Below are 24,502 nucleotides of genomic sequence, written 5' to 3'. Positions count from 1 at the left end.
GGACAGAGATCAATACAGCGTCTCTCCCCTCCCCCTAACTTCACCCATAAAGGAAGGAAGGAAGGGAGAAGAAGAGTTGGTTTTTATATGCCGACTTTGTCTACCACTTAAGGAAGAATCAAACCAGCTTACAATCACCTCCCCACAACAGATACTTGTGAGGTAGGTGGGGCTGAGAGAGCTCGAAGAGAGCGGTGACTCTCACCTAGCTGGCTCCATGTGCAGGAGTGGGGAAACCGACCCGGTTCACCAGATTAGCGTCCGCTGGTCATGTGGAGGAATGGGGAATCACGCCCAGTTCTCCAGATTAGAGTCCACTGCTCCAAACCACCACTATTAACCACTACACCATGCTGGCTCTCAGGAAGAGAAATACAGGGAGGGGATATGAGAGAGATAACAGAGACGTGGAAAGGAAGAGAAGTCTTTCTTTCAACTTACCCAGAGTTTCATTCACCACTGTAGGAATTATGTTCTTCAAAGCACTGCAGTTGGTATGCAGAGCAGGATTGGCATTCATCTCCAGCAGCCACACCTGGAAAACACCGGTCAGTTCTCTAAGATGTAGCTGGCGCTCTAACTGTGCCTGTTGATGAGGGCCTCATTTATATCTATAATAAATGTTCCATGCTAATTTATTGATGCACACCTATAAAACATTATACTTTGCGGGGGAAATTGGAGCAAAAAATGGGCACGGGTTTTATTGGCTTGATTCTCCGGCCAAAATAGCCCACTGGACGAGAAATTTGGAATCTCCTTTGGCACTTCTGCCCTATGTGTTTAAACAGGTCCGACCGTCATTCTCTTTTCTTTGGGAATAAGAATTCTCGGAACATTTGCTGTTAGAGATCCTTAGGCCCCCATGACCACCAACCGTACTGGAAAAGAAAATGTTTGTTGACTGGTAAAATCCAAAATTCCACAATGAAGTAAAGGGGGTGGGTTTTTGACAAGAGGTGCCAGTATTCTGTTATTATTGCCTGAACTGGTTTACATGTGGTGTTGTGTGTTAAGGGTATTATCATTCTATCAGTATATACCTCCCTGATCCTGGGGGCAAGCCAAGTTGTCCTTGGTTCATTCTTGGCCCTGAACCAAGCTCGTTTTAATGTTCTTGAAGAGCAACCCCTTCCTGCAAGCTGATTCATCAGTAACTCGGGGCGATAACGCATGGCTCTTTTGACTTGCGATTCTCCCACAAATGTAGCAAATCTCTGTTGTCGTAACGCACAATTGTCTCCTGGCTGCGGGTCCAACCCACTTCCGTAGACCTCAGCCTGTCTATGAAAGTCACCTTGTGTACTACAATTCCTTTTTAATCTTAATAATTGAGGGGTGGAGCCAATGGCCTCTGGGAGGGGCCAAAGCCGGTGAGCAGGATAAAACATATTACTGTGATATTGCTTCGCTATGTTTTGCACACGTTTTGCTCTGAGACAATATTTTAAATTAAATAAATAGATCAATTAAATAAATGTTTGTTTAAGGTGTACAGCTCAAGTGGCGGGGGCGGAATGGGCCACGCTTCATTGCTTTTCCAACAACCAGCTCTAGAGCCATGAATACATTAATGTAAAAAAACAACAAATCAACGGATCTTGAAGTTATTATGGCAATGAATTATTGTAATGAATGGATTAGCCGAGTTGGTGTGAAATCTGTGGCGGGTAGCCGTGGGGTGGGGTGTGACTTTCCAAAGGGGGTGAAAATATTTTCACAATTACCACCAGAGGGCACTGAAACTCTGTAAATTACCTTTTCTCTTTCTACCTCCACTCCTCCCTTCCCTAGCTTGATAAAAGAAGTTGAAAAACAAGGGAATAGCGGTGGTATATTTATATCCTTCCTTGGTTATGAGAAGACCCGTTTTTCATTTTATTGATCAGGATATTTGGCTGTTTCTTTCTTTACGGCTATCTCAGTCTTCTTCCAAGGCACTTTGGGGGTGTACATTAGAGTTGCCAATCTCCAGGCAAGGCCTGGAGACCTCCCAGAATTGCACCACATTTCCGAACATCAGAAGTCAGTTCCCCCGGAGAAAAGGGCTGCTTTGGAGGGTAGTCTCTATGGCATTGTACCCTGCTGAGGCCCCACTCCTTCTGAAATCCAACCCTCCTCATGTCTTACCGGTTTAAGTGAGGGTTGCCATTGCCAACTCTGGGGCAGGAAATTCCTGGACATTTGGGGGGTGGTACCTGGGAGGGCAGAGTTTGGGTAGAGCAAGGATCTCAGTGGGGCATAATGCCATAGAGTCCACCCTCCAAAGCAGCCCAGGGAAACGGATCTCTGTTTTCTGGAAATCAGTTGGGCAAAGTGGTGGAGGGGCGGCATTCCTGTCCCTGTAAAAACACTGTTTTCATGCCAAAAGATGCTCCTGGGAGGACATTCAGCACAGCCCCCAATTTTTGTTCATATGTAAATATATGCAGATTTAATCAATTGCAATTTATTGTGGGTACGGTTGCTTTAATTAGGTGGCAGCCCTAATTATTAATATTGTTAATACTATTGTTTTATTAATGTATTTCTGCCGGGCTGCCTTCTTCCCATGGTGCTGAAACCGAGAGAGACTTGCAGAAACCTCCTGGGACCTCCTTTCGTGGGGGTGAAAGCTTTTAATTAACCTCACAGGGATCGGCCTCAATGGAGTGACACCAGATCTCCTGTCTGAAGACAGTTACCCAGTGGCAGTTTGTGCGCTAGCCTCACGGATGGCCTACCCTTTGGCCTTGCATATGCTCCTCGCCATTCCCATCCTATATAGAGAAGGATGGGGGGGGTCATGTTTTTTGAGGGGGGGCTGGATCGTATTAACTGGTGCTTTTTCACACTCTGCTTTGTGGGCCCACATCTAGAGAAAGAGTCTATTCTAGTGACAAAAGCACACGGCAAATGAATTAACCCTGTTAACCCTGGCAGGTATTTGCCAGGTCTCCCTCCCTCCTGGGCAGTGGAGGGCACAGTAAGGCAAAGTGAAGAGGAGGGGGAGAAAGGCGAAGTCCATACAGGATGGGTGTCCTGTTTGCTCAGACCAATTTGCTCCCCTGACCCAGATGCCTTTTGAGGGAGTCAAGTTGTATCACATGTCCTGTCTGACCTGCTGGCGCAGAAAGAGTTCCCTGGCTTGGTACTGTTGACATCCTTTCGGGGGGGGGGGTTCCCCCCTTTGGCCAGAGCTGTTGCATCAGCTCCATTCCAGATGTTTTCTGTTGCCCCAGAAGGCTGGAGCAGAACCAATGGGTTGAAATTAAATCAAGAGTTTTCGGCTAAACATTAGGAAGAACTTCTTGATGGTTCAAGTGGTTCCTCAGAGGCTTCCTCGGGAAGTGGTGGGCTCTCCTTCTCTGGAGGATTTTAAGCAGAGGCTAGATGGCCATCTGACAGCAAGGCTGATTCTGTGAACTTAGGCAGATCATGAGAAGGAGGGCAGGAAGGGATGAGTCGGTGTTTGGTTCGCGTGGCCTTTCTTACATGCCCAAGGTAATGCCGATTGCCACTGGGGTCAGGAAGCAATTTTCATCCAAGTCAGTTTGGCCAGAGATCCTGGAGGGTTTTTGGGGGGGGCATCTTCTGGGTATGGGGCAGGGATTACTGGGAGTGTGTGTGGGAGGGGGTAGTTGTGAATTTCCTGCATTGTGCTTGTGGGGGAGCTGGACTAGATGACCCTGGAGGTCCCTTCCAACTCTGTGCTTCTGTGATTACAAATCGCTCAAGACTCTAGTCCTCAAGACTTGCTGTGGGTTCAGGTCCCAAAAACACTGAGGGTATTTTATGATACAAATTACTCAGTTGGCTTCCACAGTCATCTCTCCCAGCCCCCAACCTTTCAAGATTCTGTCTTTAATGCGCTTGCAAGTGCCGCAGTAGCTTCTATGGCTTCAAAAAAGGAAAGCATTAGACAAATATGTGGAGGAGTGCTCTCTCTCTTTCTCTCTCCCTCTCTGCGCCTCAGCCCCTCTCTTGATAGATGGGAATAATAATCATAAATGCTCAGTATTATTATTGGATTCTTGTTCAACCGTTATGCATCACTAGCAGTTTGGAGGCTGCGCGAAACAGGAACTGCTGGGGGCTAAAATGGGCAGCCTGCAGATGTGTCCTCTGCTGCCTCTTGTGGTGGGCCAAAGAGCTGAAGAGTTTCCCAAGACAATGATGGCCTCCCAGTCTTCAGGGTGTGTCCACCCTTGAGGTCAGGGATATGGCTCAGTGATAGAGCACAGTATGCTAGCAGAAGCCACACGCCCAATAACAATAGTTACCATTTTGTATTACTTAAGTTCTCAAACCACTTCTGTTGTTGTAACCCATACAACAACAACCCTGCAAGGTAGGTTGAACATTACAATCCCCATATTGTTGATAGCAAGGTGGCGGGGCATGAGCGTGGTTTGTCTCACACCAGCTAGGGTGTTTAGGACAGAGGCAAAACTCACACTGGGGACTCTCCTGATTCACAACACAGGGAGCAATCCTAGGTTCACTTAGAAACAAGTCCCATTTAATTGGTGGATCTTACTGCCATGAATGTGCTATTAGGCACTCTGTTACACCAGTTCAAGTCTTGGCATCTCCACTGAAAGGATTTCACGTAGCAGGTCTTGATCCTGAGACCCTAGAGATAGGGTTGCCAACCTCCAGGTACTAACTGGAGATCTCCTGCTGTTACAACTGATCTCCAGCCAATAGAGATCAGTTCACCTGGAGAAAATGGCCACTTTGGCAATTAGACTCTATGGCATTGAAGTCCCTCCCCTCCCCAAACCCTGCCCTCCTCAGGCTCTACCCCAAAAACCTCCTGCCGGTGGCGAAGAGGGACCTGGCAACCCTACCTAGAGAGCCCCTACCAGTCAGAGAAGACAATACTGAACCCAATAGAGCAAGTGGTCTGACTCAGTAGAAGGCAGCTTCATAAGCTCCACCCATCCAGGCAGCCCATTGGTCACCCCGGACCTGAAAGGCCTATAAAAGCTTCCAGGTGAGGTATAAACAACAGTCCATTTCAACATGGCTTGTGAGCTGGAGTCTTTGTTAGGGATATGTTTAGATTGGGGGGGATATCCGTGCTCCAGATCCGGTCGACTCCATAACCCGCCCCGGGCCCAACCTCAGAACAATACCCAATACCTTGAAGTCTTCGTCGATCAAGAAGTCGCAGCCGATCAGGTCGAAGTAGCCCAGCTTGCACTCCAGTTTGGACTTGACGGCCAAGAAACACTGCAACATGATTTCCTTCATTCTCTTCTGAAAGACGTGTGACAGCGGCACTTGTGGGGGACAATCCCAGAAAGCCCAAAAGACAGGGCCTCCAAAGCCTCATATCAGCATCACAACGAGCAACGCGGTCTCGGATATCTGGGCAGCCTTATGAATGCGACCAAATTTGGCCTCAGCGGTCACCTCGGCAATGGCGGAGGGGCCCAATGGAGTACCAGCCTCAAATTTGGCCTCAACGGTCGCCTTGTCAAATGAGAAGCAGGTGTGATGGAGCCCTGGCCAGCCTGTCGTGGGCATCCCTGTATTGTTTCGGCGACCTCGTCTCAAAAAGGGTCTCCTATGGGTGCGGAAAAGGGCAACCGAAATGGCTGACAGGCTGGAGCACCTTCCTTATGAGGAAAATCAAACGGGCTTGGAGATTTCCACTTAGGAAACAGACGAGTAAGGAGTAAGGCATGATGGACAGTGATAAAATGCTGCATATAAAGTACTGAAGTTTCTAAAATACTGAGAAGATGGGGGAGGAGATTTTGTTTCTGCCTCTCCCACCATACTAGAACTGAAGGGGACACCCAACAAAGTGAATGGGCAGTAGGTTAAGGAGAGATAAAAAGAAAAGATTTCTTTACGCAATGCAGACTTAACTTACCGAACTCACCACCACCAGAAGTAGTGACTATGGTTGTCTAGACCAAAGCTTCTTAAACTGTGGCTCGCGACCCTATATGGGGCAGCGTAACTGAATGTGGGGGCCGCGAAAAATTCAGCAACAGTAAAATTTCTTTATGATTTATTTTCAGTAAATGCTTGATTTGTATACCTATTTTATATACCTGTATACCCGGGGTCGCGTAAAATTTTCGCAGGCGAAAAAGGGTTGCGAGTGGGAAATAGTTTAAGAAGCCCTGGTCTGGACAAATCCATGCAGGAGATATCTATCATGGGCTGTTAGCCATGATGGCATGCCTCCAAACACCAATCATGGGGAGGGGCCAATAACAAGAGAAGCTCAGGTCTCTATGCCCCAACACTGGGGGGGGGGGAGGGAGACAATAACAGGGAGAAGCTTTGTGATTTCTGTACCCCCTTGTGGGCCAACACCTCTGGGTAGCAGCTGTGGGAAACACCTTGCAAGGCCTTAGGTCCAATCCTGCTGGGCTCTTCTTATGTCCGCCACAGAAACCACAGAGGTGCAAACTCACAGTAAAGTTGTTGAAGACCCAGTCTTTGGGGAGCCCTTTGGCGTGCCGGAAGCGCTCGTTGATGTAGCTGTTGAAGCGGTCCATCCGCCACACCGTCTCTTCCTTGACGTGGGTGTACATGGGATTCTTCTTCTGCACATACTGAGGATTGTCGGGCGACAAAACAGAAGCATGACAGACATTTGGAATGTAAACAGGTAAACATACAGGGTAAAGGGGGCGAGGCTCAGTAGTAAAGGTCTCCTACAGGCATCTCCAGTTAAAAGAGTCTGGTAGTAGGTGATGTGAAAGATCTCATCCCGAGGTATTCCCTGCATTGTGCAGGGAGTTGTGAATTTCGGGAGGTGAATTTCCTGCATTGTGCAGGGGGTTGGACTAGATGACCCTGGTGGTCCCTTCCATCTCTATGATTCTATTCTATGATTCTGCCAAGAAGACAGGATTGACCTTTTCAGGATATTTTCTGTTTCCCTTTCACTGAATTCTCCCTGCAAAACGTAGCATTTCCCAATATTATTTGTGTGTTAATAAATCAACATTCCATGTATGTCATAGGTATAAAGGACGTACGGTGTATCTATTTACATATATAAACAGTACGGCAATAAAAACAAAAGGGAAAAGCACAGCACCAAAACCTTTCTCAAATATATATATATATATATATATATATATTTGTATCGCTCTTGTATCTAATAGTAAAATGCCCCCTCCTCCGGTGTGGCTAATGAAAGCCAACCAATGGGCACCCCCACAGGCGCTTAGGTCCTGTAAATACCCTGCAGACTCCCCCTCCCAGTATGCAGAAAAACATGATTTTGTAAATTAACAGAATAAGAGGGGTAACCAAAATGGTTTTGATGAGGAATCAATATGCCCCCGAAGGGACAGAATGTTGAGACCAGCTGAAAGGTCATTTGAAGGGGGGGAAAGGAGGGAGGAGGAGAATTCAGCTTTCTCAACCCCGAGATGTTATAGTATCCTCGAGGGGGGACACTGGGGAGGGAGAGATTTCTAAAGTGTCTACCCCTCCCCTATAACTAATTCCTCGCAGGCTTTTCTCCATGAACCGTCAAACAGTTGTTGGAGTGGAAGTTGACAAAAGCAGAATTGGCTCTAATTCGGGGGGGGGGGGCTTCGGCGGGGCCAGCTGCCTCAGGTGTCGCTTCTTGGCCCTGCCCACTCCCGACAGATTTGTTGGAAATCGGGTTGCTGCTTATGTCGCACCTGTTCTTCATTTGATGTCCTTTGTGGGGGCAGGTTTCGCAGGGGCACCTGAGCCCACCCCGGGCACCGCCTGCAGAGCTGAGCAAACAACCCCGTCGCCAGAAAAACAAGATCCCTCTTGCCCCCAGCGTGAATTGCTGGGAGACAATAACCAAGAGGGAAGGACCAGTTAGGAGAACACGCGGGCCAGCTGTCCCCTCCTTGGAGGGTGTGAGCAAACGTGCCCTTTTTAATTTCTTATTTTTGTATATATTCGTTTATATTTTCCCAATGGTTGCGGTTAACTCACTTTTCTGTTTGGTCTTTCTAGACCCTTTTGTATCATCTATACATGGCGTATAGTTTTTATACACCGTTTGCATACCCAGGACAATGTCCCACATTGATTTATGGAGGTACAAATGACAGAAGAAAAGCCATAGGTTTTATGGAAAAACTTGACACGGGGAAATAGTGTAAACTTAGAGAATCATAGGTCCAATTCCCTATACGGGGAAACAAAATTGAAACAGGGATTTTGAGACCGAAAGAGCAGGGGTGAGAAATTCAAAACCATCCTGGCTTATTTGACGGGGCATTAGGGGCACCTTTGAGTGACCCAGCCGTGGTCGTTCTCCGTCTCTCCTGACCAGGTGGGGAACCCTACGGTGCGGATTAGTTTTAAACTTCTCGTTAAATACGATATTATATAATAGGACAACTCTGGGGAAATCGCCACACAGCTGCCCAAAAGATTCCCGATGTTCGTGTTAAGGCCAAAGCCTCACCCCACTCAAGCGACCTGTGCGTGGGGCTGCCAGCCCAGATTGGGAAATACCTGGAGATTTTGGGGGTTGAACCTGAGGAGGGCAGGTTTTGGAGAGGGGGGAGGACTTCAATGCCATACAGTCCAATGGCCAAAGCGGCCGTGAACTGATCTCTGTCGCCTGGAGATCAGTTGTAATAGTGGGAGAATGCCAGCCACCACCTGGAGGTTGGCAACCCTACACGCATGACAAGAAGCAATCGACATAATCAGGGCCAATGGGGTGACCTCTTTCGACTCACCTGGTTGGTCAGGTGAGAAGTGAGGTCATCCGACGTAGGGTCGTAGTTGAGGCAGGTGAGGCGGACGTACCCATGACCAAAAAACAGCATGTATGGCACCGTGCAGGCGATGAGGAGGTAAGACCGGACGTCGAACTTCTTTCCCGCAAGCAGCAGCGGCCTGTCAATATACCTGGGGGGAGGGGGAGAGAATCCATGGGAAATGTGAATAGGACAACTAAAGCCTCCGAGTGTTTACACCGTATTGTCACGAAGCAAATAAACGGATCCCTGCCCTGAGGAGAATACAGTCGATGGCTGGTTCACACACAGAGAGAGAGAGAAAATGGGCTGGACAGCTTCAGATTGCAAGGGGTGGATTCCAGCTCTCATAGGTTTGCCAGTTCCGGGTTTGGAAATACCTGGAGATTTTTGGGGTGGAGCCTGAGGAGGGCAAGGTTTGGGGAGGGGAGGGTCTTCAATGCCAGAGACTCCATTTGCCAAAGCGGCCATTTTCTCCAGGGGAACGGATCTCTATCGGCTGGAGATCAATTGTAACAGCAGGAGATCTCCAGCCATTGCCTGGAGGTGGGCAACCCTAAGCTCTGAATATTCATTTGCAAAAATAGAGCTCCCTGCAAATAGAAAACTAACCCAGCTTCAACACCCTCCCTGTGCTTCCTGCGCTGGTTTTCTATGTGCAGAGCATTATTTTAACAAAAGGAGGGGACAAAGTGGGACCTGGCAACCCTAAGGTACTAGCTGGAGATCTCCTTCTATTACAACTGAGCTCCAGCCGATAGAGATCAGTTCCCCTGGAGAAAATGGCCACTTTGGGAATTGGACTCTATGGCATTGAAGTCCCTCCCCTCCCCACACCATCCTTTTCAGGCTCCGTCCCCAAAATCTCCAGGTGTTTCCCAACGCGGAGCTGGCGACCCTATGGAGGTGTGCATTGAGCAGATGGCTTCTCATTTGATGGATTGCCTTTGTCTGTCCCGGGTCTTCTGTGTGTGCATGGGTGTGCTTTGAATGCAGTCATTACAAGTAGACTATAAATAGCAATGAACAGCTCTGGAGGGGCAAAGCATCGGCTTCCCATCCGAAATCACAGCTGCGGCTCCTCTTTGGGGTCCTTCCTCTCTCCTTGCTGGCTGGTTTGAGATGGAGACAGCGGAAGCAGGTGTTGCCGTCTCCGGGACGTCCTCGACGGGGCGTTAGAAGCTTATTCCGATTGCAGAGTACAAAGCTTTTGGTGGCTGCTTCAGTCCCTTTGAAGCTCTCTTTAGTTTTCCAGACAGAAAGAAATCTCTGATCTCTCTCCCTCTCTCTCTTTCTCCTCCCTCCCCACCTGTGGAAATGCTAATGATCAGTCTGTAAAGTAAATGAAATTGCTGGGGGGACTGGACTAAAACAAAACCAGGAAGGACCCTTGATCACAAGCTGCAGGAAATAAAGCAAATTAAATAACTGAAGCCTCCAGTGAGCCCAAAGGATTTGCCCAGGGAGGAGGTTCCCTGCTGTGTCTCTGCATGATTTATTACGCTGGATGGGCCTTCTGCCAGTCAGCTGGGAGTAGGGTAAACCCGCCACAACCTTGCATCTTTGGAGAATGCAGGTATTTCCCATGCAGGAACTTCCCATACAGTACAATGTAGTACTCAGGGTGCTTGACCAAGAGGGAAAAAGCATAAACGGCATTTGTTCATTGGATATCTTTCCCCTTCATCTTCACTGCCTCAAACAAAAACTAGCTGGGCCTTTGGGTAGGGTTGCCAGCCTCCAGGCGGAGCCTAGAGATCCCCCAGAATTACAACCGATCTCCTGATGACAGAGATCCGTTCCCCTGGATAAAATGGCTGCTTTGAAGGGTGGACACTATGGTATTATACCTAGGGTTGCCAACATACAGGTGGTGGCTGGAGATCTCCTGCTATTACAACTGATCTCCAGCCGACAGAGATCAGTTCACCTGGAAAAAATGGCCGCTGTGGCAATTGGATTCATGGCTAGGGTTGTCAGGTCCCCCTTTGCAGCTAGTGGGAGGTTTTGGGGGCGGAGCCTGAGGAAGGCAGGGTTTGGGGAGGGGAGGGACTTCAATGCTATAGAGTCCAATTGCCAAAGCGGCCTTTTTCTCCAGGTGAACAGATCTCTATAGACTGGAGATCAGTTGTAATGGCGGGAGATCTCCAGCTGCCACCTGGAGGTTGGCAATCCCATCTATGGCATTGAAGCCCCTCCCCTCTCCAAACCCTGCCCTACTCAGGCTCCACCAACATCTCCAGGTATTTTCTGGAGCTGGCAACCCTATTTATACCCCACTGAGGTCCCTCGCTTCTCCAAACCCTACCATCCACAGGATCCACCCCCAAATCTCCAGGGCTTTCTCAACTCAGAGTTGGCAACCCTACTTGGGATTCAATTTTCCATTTGCTTGGGGATGCATGCGCATCCCTCTTGGGATACCCGCTAGATGCCATGCAGTGTGCATACTGCCAGATTCTACCTTTGCACGATCCTTGCCTGGGGGATTTTGTACGGCAGTTTCTTATACATGGGGTCGTCCTCAATGGCCTGCAGCTTGATTTGCAAGTTTTTGATCTCCTCTTGGGTTTTCAGGAGGAAAATCCCTCGGCCTTGGTTCGAGCCGGTTGGCTTGCAGATCCAAATGTGGGGCTCTGTGGCAAGAAAGAAAAAAGGGAGAGGGGCACCGATGTATAATTTCTGGAGGAAGGAGCCCTACGAATTGCCCTGACATGTTGTTCACTTTAATGTTTTTCTTTAGGTAAAACTTGGGTAACAATTTATGGAAGTGTGCAAAATGATGCTAGTCCTCATGAAACTTCTCTTGTAGAGCTGGAACTAGGGTTAGAATCATAGAGTTGGAAGGGACCACCAGGGTCATCTAGCCCAACCCCCTGCACAATGCAGGAAATTCACAACTACCTCCACCCCCAGTGACCCCCACTACATGCCCAGAAGATGGCCAAGATGCCCTCCCTCTCGTCATCTGCTTAAGGTTATAGAATCAGCGCTGCTGACAGATGGCCATCTAACCCCTGCTTTAAAACCTCCAGGGAAGGAGAGCTCACCACCTTCTGAGGAAGCCTGTTCCACTGAGGAACTGCTCCAACTGTTAGAAAATTTTTCCTAATGTCTAGGCGGAAACTCTTTTGGTTTAATTTCAACCAGTTGGTTCTGGTCCGACCTTCTGGGGCAACAGAAAACAACTCAGCACCCTCCTCTTTATGACAGCCCTTCAAGTGCTTGAAGATGGTTATCATATCCCCTCTCAGTCTTCTCCTCCTCAGGTTGCCAGCTCTGGGTTGGGAAATACCAGGAGATTTGGGGGCTGGAGCCTGGGGAGGAACTTCAGTGGGGTATAATGCCAATAGGGTCCCCTCTCTAAAGCAGCCACTTTCTCCAGGGGAACTGATCCTTGTAGCCTGGAGAACAGTTGTAATTCTGGGAGATCTCCAGCTACCACCTGGAGACTGGCAACTTTAGATAAGGTGGCCAACTCCCGGTTGGAAAGTTCCTGGAGATTTGGGGGCAGAGTCTTGGGGGGGGTGGGAAGAGCTCAAGCAGAGATCTGATTAGGGTTGCCAGCTTCGGGTTGGGAAATACCTGGAGATTTTGGGGGATGGAGCCTGAGGAGGGTGGATTTTGGGGAGGAGAGGGACTTCAATGATGTATAATGCTCCACCTTCCAAAGCCCTCTCCTCCATGAACATGTCCACTCCCCTCTCAAAGCCTCCCAAGTTGGCAGCCATCACCACATCCAGGGGCAGGCGGTTCCACAGTTTAACTTTGAGGGACCTGTTTTATCTTGAATTTGAAAACGCGGCCAAAATGAGGGGAAATGCAGGGGGACAGCGAGCCAACCTCTGATGGTCAGAAACGGTGTGCATAATCCAAAGAAAGACCCGCCGTTGTCGAAGGGGTGATGGTGACTGAAACCACCATGCATAAAAGACCTTAATTTGTTCAGCTCTCAGATGGAAGATTGCTCAGAAACCCCCTGGACGGTGTTTTGGGGAAGGGAGGGTATCGAGGTAAATACATTTCGTCTGTTAGGGAGAACAGATTCCAAGTCAAAGCTCGCAGTGTTCACCTGTGTAGATTGCGAAGAAGAGTTCTCTCTCATCTTTGGTGTCCAGGCGGAAAGTCTCAGGAAAAAAATCCTCCATTCTCAATAACCTGCAAAAACCCAGGATAACAGTGGCTTCAGATGTGGATATTCCGTAAATAAGAGATCCCATCGTTCTTGCTACCATTCCACCATTTTTAAAAGAAGAATTCTCGAATCAAGGTGTGCCCTGAGAAACGTAGTCCCTGGGGGCGAGGGGGCGATACATGCAGGATATAATCTGGAGGTGGTCATCATTCCTCAGGCCTTCCTTGTGATTCCTTCAGCTGACCCCCCATCTCCTCATCCTCCATCCCCTTATCTGCTAGCCTGGGGACTACATTTACTAGGGTACACCTCAGACATTGGTGAACTAGTATCTGATGAGAACTCTTAGGTCATTTCAATTCAATTCAATTCAATAACATTTAATAGGCATAGTGCTCTTAGGTCATTCATCCATGGGAATTTTACCTGAGGTTTGTTGCTGGCTGGACCCACACTTTGCTGTTGGGAATCTCTGCACCAGCAGTCTCCAAACTCAAATCATGCCCCGCCCCTTTAAATGCTGCTTTGTAATTGGCTTACTTTGCAGTGCTTACTGTGAGAGAAAATCCCACCCCAAAACCCAACTGCCGCATAAAAAAGCATTTTAAGAACAAAAAACAACAAAAAACAGAGCAATCAGAAAGGAATGGGGGGGGGGGGAGAAATCCAACCCTAGATTTTTAAAGGTCTTTATTTTGCTCAGAGCCCCTAGGAAGCAGGGAGCATTTGAATCCCCGCCTCTTTACACGCTGCTTTGTGATTGGCTGTGAGAGATGCCAAGCTTCTGTTTCCCCTGCTTCGTATTCTACAGAGATTTCATCCCGGCTGAGCCCAGGGGAGAGGGGAGAGTCAGGTTAACAGAGCATTGGGAGGACCCGAACATTGCGAGGGCTGGCAGCAAGGTCATCTCTAATGGATGGAAAACTCATGCAGAACTCCAAGGAACAACTGAGTCAGACAGGGGGTGAACATGTGTCCAAGAACCAATCTATAAATGACCATAGAAGCTGAGTTCTGTAGCCACCGGTGCAAAATTCTGTGGCTTTACAAAACTGTGTGATTCCCCACCACCACCATGTGAAACAAGTGAAAATTGAATCTTTTCAATTAAAAAAAATAGGGAGCTTTAAGAAGAGGACTCACTTTGTATTCCGGGAGATCTTCCTCATCACCCGCTCATACTCCCGGAGGTTCACCAAAAGACCGATCTTTGTGGTGAGGAGCTTGTTGTTCGCGATCTGATAAAGCAGCTGTTCCCCTGGAGTACCACAATCCACCATGGCCAGCAGGCGCAGCACATGAAGAATGGCAACGGTCAGCAAACATAGAATCATAGAGCCAGGGTCATCTAGTCCAACCCGCGGCACAATGTGGAAATTCCAAACTACCTCTCCTCCCCACACCTCAGTGACCCCTACTCCACGCCCAGAAGATGGCCAAGATGCCCTCCCTCTCGTGATCTGCCTAAGGTCATAGAATCAGCATTGCTAACAGATGGCCATCTAGCCTCTGCTTGAAAACCTCCAGGGAAGGAGAGCTTGCCACCTCCTGAGGAACACACATGAAGCTGCCTTCTACTGAATCAGACCCTTGGTCCATCAAAATCAGTATTGTCTACTCAGACTGGCAGTGGCTCACCAGGGTCTCAGGCAGAGGTCTTTCATGTCACCTACTTACTTGGTTCCTTTAACTGGAGATACCGGGGATTGAACCTGGGACCTTCTGCATGCTAAGCAGATGCTCTATCACTGAGCCACAGCCCCTCCCCAAGAGGGGGCTGTTCCACTGAGAAACTGCTCTGTCAGAAAATTCTTCCTAACGTTTAGCCAGAAACTCTTTTGATTTAATTTCAGCCCGTTGGTTCTGGTCCGACCTTCTGGGGCAACAGAAAACAACTTGGCACCATCCTTTTTATGACAGCCCTTCAAGTGCTTGAAGATGGTTATCATATCCCCTTTCAGTCTTCTCCTCTGCAGGCTAAACATCCCCAGCTCCTTCAACCTTTCCTCGTATGGAACTCCACTGTCACAGGACACTGAGGCAGCCTGGGCTGCCAGCTCTGGGTTGGGAAATACCTGGAGATTTTGTGGGAGGAGCCTGAGGGAGGTGGGGTTTGGGGATGGGGAGGGACTTCAATGCCATAGAGTCCAATTGCCAAAGCGGCCGTTTTCTCCAGGTGAACTGATCTCTATCGGCTGGAGATCGGTTGTAATAGCAGGAGATCTCCAGCTAGCACCTGGAGGTTGGCGACCCTATCTATCATCTGGAGATCAATTGTAATACCAGGAGACCTCCAGGCCACACCTGGACGTCAGCTATCCTATTAAGGCAGATTTGTGGAAGATAGGACTATCAAGGGCTGTCAGCCACGATGACTGAATGGAACCTCCCTGTTCAGAGGCAGCGCACCCGTGACGACTAGCCCCTTCCTTTGGAGGCTGGTTTTCTGGGGGTAAACGAGAGAGGACCATTGCTGCATTTGTACCCGGGGTTAAGGCACGGTGCTCTTTGTCGGGCTTGTAGCTTGGTGCTGGGAGTATCAACTTTGCATGTAGAAAGTCCCGGGTTCAGGCTCAGTTAAAGGAGCTTGGGACCGATACCAAGAAAGGGAGGGTTGCCAGGTCCCTCTTCGCCACCGGCGGGAGGTTTTTGGAGCAGAGCCTGAGGAGGGTGGGGTTTGGGGAGAACTTTCTGACAGTGAGGGAGGTTCGACAGTGGAATGCGCTGCCTCGGGGGGGGGGATGGAGTCCCTGTCTTTGGAGGTCTTCAAGCAGAGGTTGGATGGCCATCTGTCGGGAGTGCTTTGATTGTGGGATCCTGCATGGCAGGGGGTTGGACTGGATGGCCCTTGTGGTCTCTTCCAACCTTATGTGATTTTGTGATTTGGGGAGGGGAGGGACTTCAATGCCATAGAGCCCAATTGCCAAAGCGGCCGTTTTCTCCAGGGGAACTGACCTCTATCGGCTGGAGATCGGTTGTAATAGCAGGAGACCTCCGGCTAGTACCTGGAGGTTTGCAATCCTAAAAAAGGCCTTTCCCTGCCTGAGACCCTGGATCGCTGCTACCAGTCAGAGCAGACGATCCTGGAATCTATGGACCCGTGGTCGGACTTGGCAGAAGTCAGTTCTCCTCTGCTGGCTCTCCACCCTGCCCCCCTTTGACCCCCCCTTACCTTCCCTGAAGTTGCAATAGGTGTCCCGAAATTTGGTCTCACACCACTTCAGGATGTAGTCCTCCCTGCGGTTGTCACAGATTCGCTGCCACCCTTTGTTCTTGCAGTAGATATTCACTCTGCGCCAAAAAAGGGGGGATATGACTTTATTTGTTTGGAGGAATCGTCGGCGAGGCCCTTAACGGAGCCGTAATTAGCCCCGAGGTTTCGAATCCCCCCCATCTCCCCCCCTATTTGACTCCGCAGCATGGCAGGGTTGGAAACCTCCCGCTAATGAGGAACAAGTCTGGTTCGGAAGGGATAGGAGAAAGGCTAAGAGAAGCTCGGCGCTTCTGGATGAAGTTGGAGCTCATTATTTCAATTAGGAAGGAGACGGGGGAATGAAAAACGCTTTCCTTTGGCTGATGAACAAAGGCCCTTTGTGTCTCACAGGCTACCTTGAACGGTCACCAAGGGTCAGATAACAGTTATCCATAGGGTTGCCAACCTCCAGGTGTTGGCTTCCGCTATTACAACTGATCTCCAGCCGATAGAGAACAGTTCCCCTGGAGAGAATGGCCACTTTGGCAATTGGGCTCTATGGCATTGAAGTCTCTCCCCTCTCCAAACCCCGCCCTCCTCAGGCTCCGCCCCCCCAAAATGTCCAGGTATTTCTCAACCAGGATCTGGCAACCCTAGTTATCCATATAGGGCTACCGATTCTAGGTTGAGAAATTCCTGGATATTTGGGGGTGGAGCCTAGGGAGAGTGGAGTTTGGGGAAAGGAAGGGACCTCAGTTCAGGCTGCCTATGTATAGTTTCTCCCTTCTATGTATGCGCTGCTAAAACACTGCAAAAGGGGGACCGTGATGTGCATACAATTGCATGATTATTCTCTTTATGTGTGGTGTTTCACTGATGCACGCTTGCTGACCCGTGCCTTGATACAACACCACACACAAAATAAATGCGGACACCGTTGTCTGTACAATCGTATCCAGGTGACTCTTTTGCGTCAATGCGGACACGATTGCTGAATAAGGGCGGGGAGGGAATTTGCAAATTTGCTGGAGCAACAGCAAATGGTAGGGCATCCATAGGGCAAAGTACAAAACTTGGAAATGGGTACTGGAACTTGGAACCACGTAACCAAACAATTCAGGATTCCAGATGCATTGGTCGGAAACCAGACCTGGTAATTCCAAACTCCAAAATCAAAGAATGGGGAGACTTTGGGAAGCGTTCGTACCCACTGATGTGGAAACAGGGCCCTAGAGGGAACGACGGTCATTCCCCTTCTGACCATCCTTACATGTCGACGCCATTTGTTCCCCCGATGTAGAAGAATGGCCCCGGCCCAGGAGCTTCTTCTGGCTTCTTTTCTTCGGGAGGGTTCATTCGTAGCGATGCTTTCTGGATGGCTTTGTTCCCTTTGGACTGGGTTTCATTCGTCAGCTCCCCTTCGGCTGAGTTAGAAACACCTGGTGTGGAAAGGAAGGGAAGTGTTTAAGGGAATGCTCCAGCAACAACAACAAAGAGAGAGAAATATCTTTGCCCCAAGGAGCCTACAGACTAACATTTGACACAGGAGAGACAATTAATGGGGGTGCAGCCCTGACCTGGATGGCCCAGGCTAGCCTGATCTCGTCAGATCTAAGAAGCTAAGCAGGCTCAGCCCTGGTTAGTATTTGGATGGGAGACCACCAAGGAAGTCCAGGGTTGCTGTGCTGAGGAAGGCACTGGCAAACCATCTCTGTTAGTCTCTTGCCTTGAAACCCCCATAAGGGGTCGCCATAAATCGGCTGCGACTTGAAGGCACTTTACACACACACACACACAGAAGATAAAGGTGAGACTAAGGGCACAGGTTGAAAAGAATTACATTTCATTCAGCTATATGTATCTAGGTTATGGCTTATTTGTGGGGAGGGAAGACCGGTGTGCTGGAAGTTGCTAGAGTGCCGGTCTAGATCCTGGGAGATCTGGGTTCAAAGCCCGATTCAGCCCTAAAACCCACTCACTGCAATCCTAAGCAGAGTTATACCCTTCTGAAGAGCCCCATGGCGCAGAGTGGTAAGCTGCAGTACTGCAGTCAAAAGCTCTGCTCTCGACCTGAGTTCGATCCCAACAGAAGTAGGTTTCAGGTCGCCGGCTCGAGGTTGACTCAGCCTTCCATCCTTCCGCGGTCGGTAAAATGAGGACCCAGCTTGCTGGGGGTAAAGGGAAGATGACTGGGGAAGGCACTGGCAAACCACCCTGCAAACAAAGTCTGCCTAGTAAACGTCGGGATGTGACGTCACCCCATGGGTCAGGAATGACCCGGTGCTTGCACAGGGGACCGTTACCTTTTTAAGTCAATTGAAGTCAATGGTGTTAGAAGGGTGTAACTTGATTTAGGGTTGCACTGTCAGTAACCTTAGGGTAGCTCTAGGAATCGCTGGAATCTCTATGGCCAAACCATAAAAACTATGATAAAGGATCTTGCGCCAGGCTAGGCAAGACCGCTGCCTGAGTCTCTGGGGGGCCACCGTTAGCCAGCGCACCGGCTTCAACAGGCCGCCACTGGCCCGGCTCAGTCCAAGGCAGCGCCGTCCATCTGCATAACGAATCCCACGGACGAATCGATCCGTGCTTTACAGGCCTTCTCTGGCTCCGAACGAGCCGACGGACGCCTGCCTGGAGGAAGCAGACGGATCGCGGCACCGCGCTCGCCGTCCTGGCTCTGCCGACAGATGTTCACGAGCCCGCCCAAAGCCTATTGGGTTTCACGGAGCACACAGGGAGGGCGGTTCAGCTCTCCGGAGGCCAGGAAAGAGAATCGGGCCAATTAATTACGGGGGGAAAGGCTTACAGCAACCGCCAGCCCCCCAGGGAGGAGTTGCAACCTCCTCGCCGGCTCAGCCAGGATGGTAGCTAATTGGCTCTGGGCTCGGTTACCTGAGCTCTCAGACTGAGGCTCTCTGTTCAGGTGTTGCTGGCTTGGTTTTTTTTAACCCTGCCTTTAAAAAGCAAACTCTGCCCTGACCTGGATGGCCCAGAGGGGGTACCCAGAGGCCTCCAAGAAGGCCACGCAGCTGAGCACGAAGGGAACAGCCCTCCTGGCTGTTGGCCGTATCCCGTTCCTTTAACAAAGGAAAGTGCGCTTTTTGCTTCCCCCTCTTTGCAAAACTAGGCACGCTTTCCTAGGAGTAAAGCTCCACAGAGCCCTTCTGCGTGGGAGTGGGCTACAAAAGGCGGAGGAGCTTCCTTTGCAGCGCGGGAGGCTAAAAAACCAGCAAGCTAGGACAGCAGCTCCGCTCTTTTAGTCACGTCTGCCCTGCAGAAGCTAGGAAGAAGGGACGAAATGAGAGGGGCGTTAGGACCCAGTGAGCCATCCAAGAAGGAGAGCTGAAAGGAGCCAATGGCAAGGCTGGAGAGGGGTGGGGGGTGGAGCTTGGGCAGGTATAAAAGTTGGGATGCTGTTCAGTAGGGTGGAAATGCTGCTCTGGGCTGGGTGTTTGTAGGGTGGCTGCTAGCAAATGAGACCTGAGGGTGCTGTATACTTTGCAAAGGATCCCCTTTCCCCTACATAAGCTTATCTCTAATATTTCTCAGGGATGGTTTTGGGTTTCTGATGCCGTTGTGCTGAGTCTTGAGCAAGCTTTAAGGGCCCTTCTGCAGGCAAAAAAAACCCAACGCAAGCCCAAAGAGCGGGGACCGAGAAGAGGGAGGGAGATTTCTCGCTGAGATGGGAGGCTTCATCTTAAAGTGGACTGTTAGCTATCAGCGTCTTGGCCAGCCTTCCCCGGTCAATGGGGTGTGGTGCGAATTCTTTAGTATTAAAACATATTACTAGTTTGTGTTAAGAAAGAACCATTTATAGGCTCTAACTCATACTTTAAAAGTCATATTAAGGCCTGACTCTGGCTTTTAGCCTTCAGCTGCTTCTAGTCTGACCCCATCTTCAAATTAGGGCCTATGATCTTGGAAGAAATTACATTACTAGGAAATAGGTGCTTGAAATTCCTTTCCGGGGAGCCTCTGAACCAGCAACGAAATGATCCTGCTGAATGAGGGAATTTACTTAGGCACACAGGTTTCACAAGCAGACAATTGTCAAGGACTTTTTCAACATATCAGGAACAGAAAGTTTCAGAGCACAGGCCCATCTCCGGAGAGTTTGTGAGAAGGGCTATTGTAAAGATCTCTTTCCCATGGTTTAGCCTTTAAAAAGTCTCGCGAGATCCCTGCTCATCATCATTCTGGGGAAAGAAATTAGGCTGTAGCCATCTTTCCTTAGAGTGATCCAGAGATCTCTGATAACTGTTTGTCTGTGTATATGTGGGTTGGTTAAATTCTGCCTTGAATATTGAAGTTGAGTACTGTTTCTTTCCTTGCTTTATATTTTCCTAGTCAAAAAGGGCAAGAGTCCAGTAGCACCTTAAAGACTAACAAAAATATTTTCTGGTAGGGTATGAGCTTTCGTGAGCCACAGCTCACTTCTTCAGATACAGCTAGAATGTGAATCCATCGGTCTTTAAGTAGAGGAACAGTATGTAAATGTGAATAGCAGGCTTGATGGGATTAGGTGTGATATGCAGAAGATTTTTTCCTGTAAGCTTAATAGATCTGTCTGGTTCACTATCATAACATTTGTGTTCTATGTAAAAGTTTTCTGATGCATGCTCTATGTTCCATTAAGTACATTTCCTGGTCATTGCTTTTGGTGAGTAGAGCAGGCAGGGAAATTCCAATTCAAGAACCCAGGGGAGAACTAAAAATTCTCCCGCCATGGGGCTGCCGTGTTTCCCAGCGAGGCTTTCAAGAAACTGAATTGGTAGTTAACTCACAGGCCATTTATGCAGGGTCAATTTTGATACTGGCTCAAAGCTCTTCTTTTAAATAGACCTTTAAAATGCCTATTCACGGTCCCGACGCAAAAGGAGAAATTCCACCCACCCACCCCCACTCGCCTGCTCCTTCTTTCCTTCCATTACCCAACTGCCGTTTGCATAGCTAACCCACGGCTATGTGATTTTGCATGCTTCCTTCAGGGGATACTTCGAGGCAGGGGAGGAGCAAACACAAAAGGTCACGTTAAAGGGGCTCTTAAGAAATGTGACGGTTCCTGAATGACGGTTCGGGGTGAAAAACTCAACAACAAAAAATGTGGGGCACTTCAGCCTGGAACACACTGCTAATTGCCAAGCATAAATGGCCACAGACATTTATGGCACCTTATTGCCAGGCAGATGTTTCTTTGGGGGACAATACATCTTTGCTCTAGGGCAGATGCATGCACATTAAATTTAAAGCACCACCTGGGGCTAGTGTTGCAAGCTTCAGGTTGGGAAGTTCCTGATTTAGGGACCAAGGGTCTCAATCAGCAGAAGGCAACTTCATGTGTTCATGCGTGGATCCTGGTTATCACTCGGGGCTCTAATCCACTCCCAAGAGACAGCTGTGGTTCCCTTCTCAGCTGCCTTCTCCCATGGAGTATGGACTTCATTTGTATCCCCTCGCCGGGTTGTGCCTTTCCACCGTGGTCGTCCCCCCACCCCCCGCCGGCGCACCTCACCTGTTTCAGAGTACAGCGGGTTCCACTGGAAGCCTAAGCGGAGGGCGGCGGCTTTCCCACGGCTTTCTAAAGATCGTTCATCTATCCATCCTGGAAGCCAGAGCACTTAGATAAGAGTGTGTGCGAGGTGTCGCACAGAGGGTTGAGTGGGGTACACCCCCTCTTCGGGAAGGGCCAGCGGCTCAGCGGCAGAGCATCTGCTTGGCATGCAGAAGGCCGCAGGTTCAATCTCCAGCATCTCCAGTTTTAAAAGGTCTGGCAGTGGGGGGCATGAAAAGACCTCCACCTGAGACCCTGGAGAGCTGCTGCCAGTCTGAGTAGACAATACTCACCTTGATGGACCAAGTGTCTGATTCAGGATAAGGCAGTTTCTTGTTTCTTGTTTTTTGTTCTTTGTCTCTTGTTCTGGGACCTTATTCTAAACTTATCTATTAGGGGATGGTCTACAAAGGCAAGGGGGGGATTTCTTTCTCAGAAAACAAGACCATAAATAAGGAGTAGGATTTATTACTTTAAAAAAAAAAACACAGCTAGTGTGGTGGCTAAAATCTGCATACCTGGAAGTTCAAATATCACCTCAGCCACAAGCAATTCTCAGTCACAGCCTCATTTCTGTAATATGGGCTACCTCACAGGGTTGATGTACAAAATTACTGAGATAAAGTATGTGACCCAGATTGCCCTCAAGAACTGTTATATTACAATTGTATATCTAAATAATATTTATTATTCTTAATAATAATAATTAATGTCCTAGTGTGGAGAAGTCCCTTGGGGAAAGAGGCTTTGGCTGAGAGCCTCTGCTTTGCATGCAGAAGGTCCCAGGTTCAATCCCCGGCATCTCCCATTAAAGGGACTAGGCAAGTAGATGATGTGAAAGACCTCAGCCTGAGACCCTGGAGAGCCGCTGCCAGTCTGAGTAGACAATACCATCCTTAGTGGACCGATGGTCTGATTAAGTATAAGGCAGCTTCACGTGTGTTCACGTGAACAAAATTTGGAGAGGGGCCGTGGCTTAGTGGAGCAGCCTCTGCTTGGCATGCAGAAGGTCCTGGGTTCAATCCCCAGCATCTCTAGACATAAGGACCAGGTGGTAGAGGATGTGAAAAACCTCTGCTAGGGTCCCTGGAGAGCCGCTGCCAGTCTGAGTAGCCAATACCATCCTTAGTGGACCGATGGTCTGTTCAAGTATAGGGCAGCTTCATGTGTTCATGTGTGATGGATAGGGTTGCCAGGTTTCTCTTCGACACCGATGGGAGGTTTTTGGGAGGGACTTCAATGCCATAGAGTCCATTTGACAAAGCGGCCATTTTCTCCGGGTAGGGTTGCCAGGTCCCTCTTCGCCACCAGCAGGAGATTTTTGGGGCGGAGCCTGAGGAGGGTGGGGTTTGGGGAGGGGAGGGACTTCAATGCCATAGAGTCCAATGGCCAAAGCGGCCATTTTTCTCCAGGTGATCTGATGTCTATCGGCTGGAGATCAGTTGAATTAGCAGGAGATCTCCTGCTGCTACCTGGCAGTTGGCAACCCTATTTCCGGGGGAACTGATCTCTATCGGCTGGAGATCAGTTGTAATAGCAGGAGATCTCCAGCTAGTACCTGGAGGCTGGCAACCGTAGAGAAAGACCTTTCCCTGCCTGAGGCCCTGGAACGCTGCTACCAATCAGAGCAGACAATCCTGGAATCTATGGGCCCATGGTCTGACTTGGCAGAAGTTAGTTCTCCTCTGCTGGCTCTCCACCCTTACCCCCCTTTGGAGATCACTTGTAATAGCAGGGGATCTCCAGCTACTACCTGGAGGTTGGCAACCCTACTGACGGGACAGGATTCTGAGCAGGAGATGTGGGGCATGACGTAACCCAACCCAGGGCCATTTCGATAGCCACCTTCTCTGAGCAAAGCATCCAGCATCTCCCGGGCTTCCTTTCCCCCTTGCTCCTGGGTGGCGCATTAATTAATGCCGGCTTCTGACCAGGAGTGGTTCCCGCACACCTCTCATTAGCGCTCCCAAGAGCCTCTTGCTGCTTAATTAAGAAATATTTTCCTGCCGTCGAGAGCTGGGCCCGGCCTTTTAAGCAAGAGCTGGCTCCCAAGGAAGGAAAGGGAAAAGCTTTTGAAATCTCGAAAGAAAGAGAAACGGCCTCTTTGGTGCTGGACTGTTCCTTCTTTATTCCCATTTATCAGGGATGCCAGAAATCCTGGTTTTGTAAACATCTCTCCAAAGGCCACTTCTAGTTCTGGAGCGCGTAGTGCTACGCAGCCTCTGTGGTAGGGCTGCCCTCTTCCAGGTGGGACCTGGAGAGCTGCTGGAATGAGGGTTGCCAACCTCCAGGTACTAGCTGGAGCTCTCCTGCTATTACAACGGATCCCCTGCTGATAGAGATCCGTTCACCTGGAGAAAAGGGCCGCTTTGGCAATTGGACGCTATGGCCTTGAAGTCCCTCCCCTCCCCAAACCCCGCCCTCCTCAGGCTCCGCCCCAAAACCTCCCGTTAGTGGCAAAGAGGGACTTGGCGACCCTATCCACCGGCTTTCACTGCTAGGGTTGCCAACCTCCAGGTAGCAGCAGGAGATCTCCTATTACAGTTGGTCTCCAGCCAACAGAGGTCAGTTCACCTGGAGAAAATGGCTGCTTTGGCAATTGGACTCTATGGCACTGAAGTCCCTCCCCTCCCCAAACCCCGCCCTCCTCAGGCTCCGCCCCAAAAACCTCGCCCCGGTGGTTAAGAGGGACCTGGCCACCCTATACATTGGTCATCCTGGCAAATTTGTAGGGCTCTCCTTCTTTTTGCCTTGGCCAAGAGCTGGGGCAGGTGAGTGACTGCCTCCCTTTTCCACTGTCTCCCGGATATTTTTGCATGGCCAATCTGGAGCCGAGCCAGCTCTCATCCAAGATGAAACTGGTGGTTGGCTCAGGCAAGGACACCCCTCCCTCCCGGCCAGGCCCT

General features: G+C 49.6%; 1 protein-coding gene across 1 annotated transcript in view; it reads right to left on the bottom strand.

Moving 5' to 3' along the window:
- The window catches only part of TTLL10 (tubulin tyrosine ligase like 10), a 38,589-nt gene that overhangs the window by 2,230 nt on the left and 11,857 nt on the right, over positions 1–24,502 (bottom strand). Inside the window, exons 4-14 of the mRNA XM_056865512.1 lie at positions 21,553–21,647; positions 18,638–18,755; positions 17,313–17,481; positions 16,022–16,140; positions 13,993–14,107; positions 12,787–12,872; positions 11,179–11,350; positions 8,694–8,865; positions 6,420–6,560; positions 5,128–5,244; positions 442–535 (exon numbers count right to left, since the gene is read on the bottom strand). Coding sequence (XP_056721490.1) covers positions 442–535; positions 5,128–5,244; positions 6,420–6,560; positions 8,694–8,865; positions 11,179–11,350; positions 12,787–12,872; positions 13,993–14,107; positions 16,022–16,140; positions 17,313–17,481; positions 18,638–18,755; positions 21,553–21,647 — 1,398 coding nt within the window. The remainder of the gene's footprint in view (positions 1–441; positions 536–5,127; positions 5,245–6,419; positions 6,561–8,693; positions 8,866–11,178; positions 11,351–12,786; positions 12,873–13,992; positions 14,108–16,021; positions 16,141–17,312; positions 17,482–18,637; positions 18,756–21,552; positions 21,648–24,502) is intronic.

The sequence above is a fragment of the Euleptes europaea genome, chromosome 19, assembly GCF_029931775.1.
Source record: "Euleptes europaea isolate rEulEur1 chromosome 19, rEulEur1.hap1, whole genome shotgun sequence".
Classification (NCBI taxonomy): Eukaryota; Metazoa; Chordata; class Lepidosauria; order Squamata; family Sphaerodactylidae; genus Euleptes; species Euleptes europaea.
This window is presented reverse-complemented; position numbering and strand designations above follow the sequence as displayed.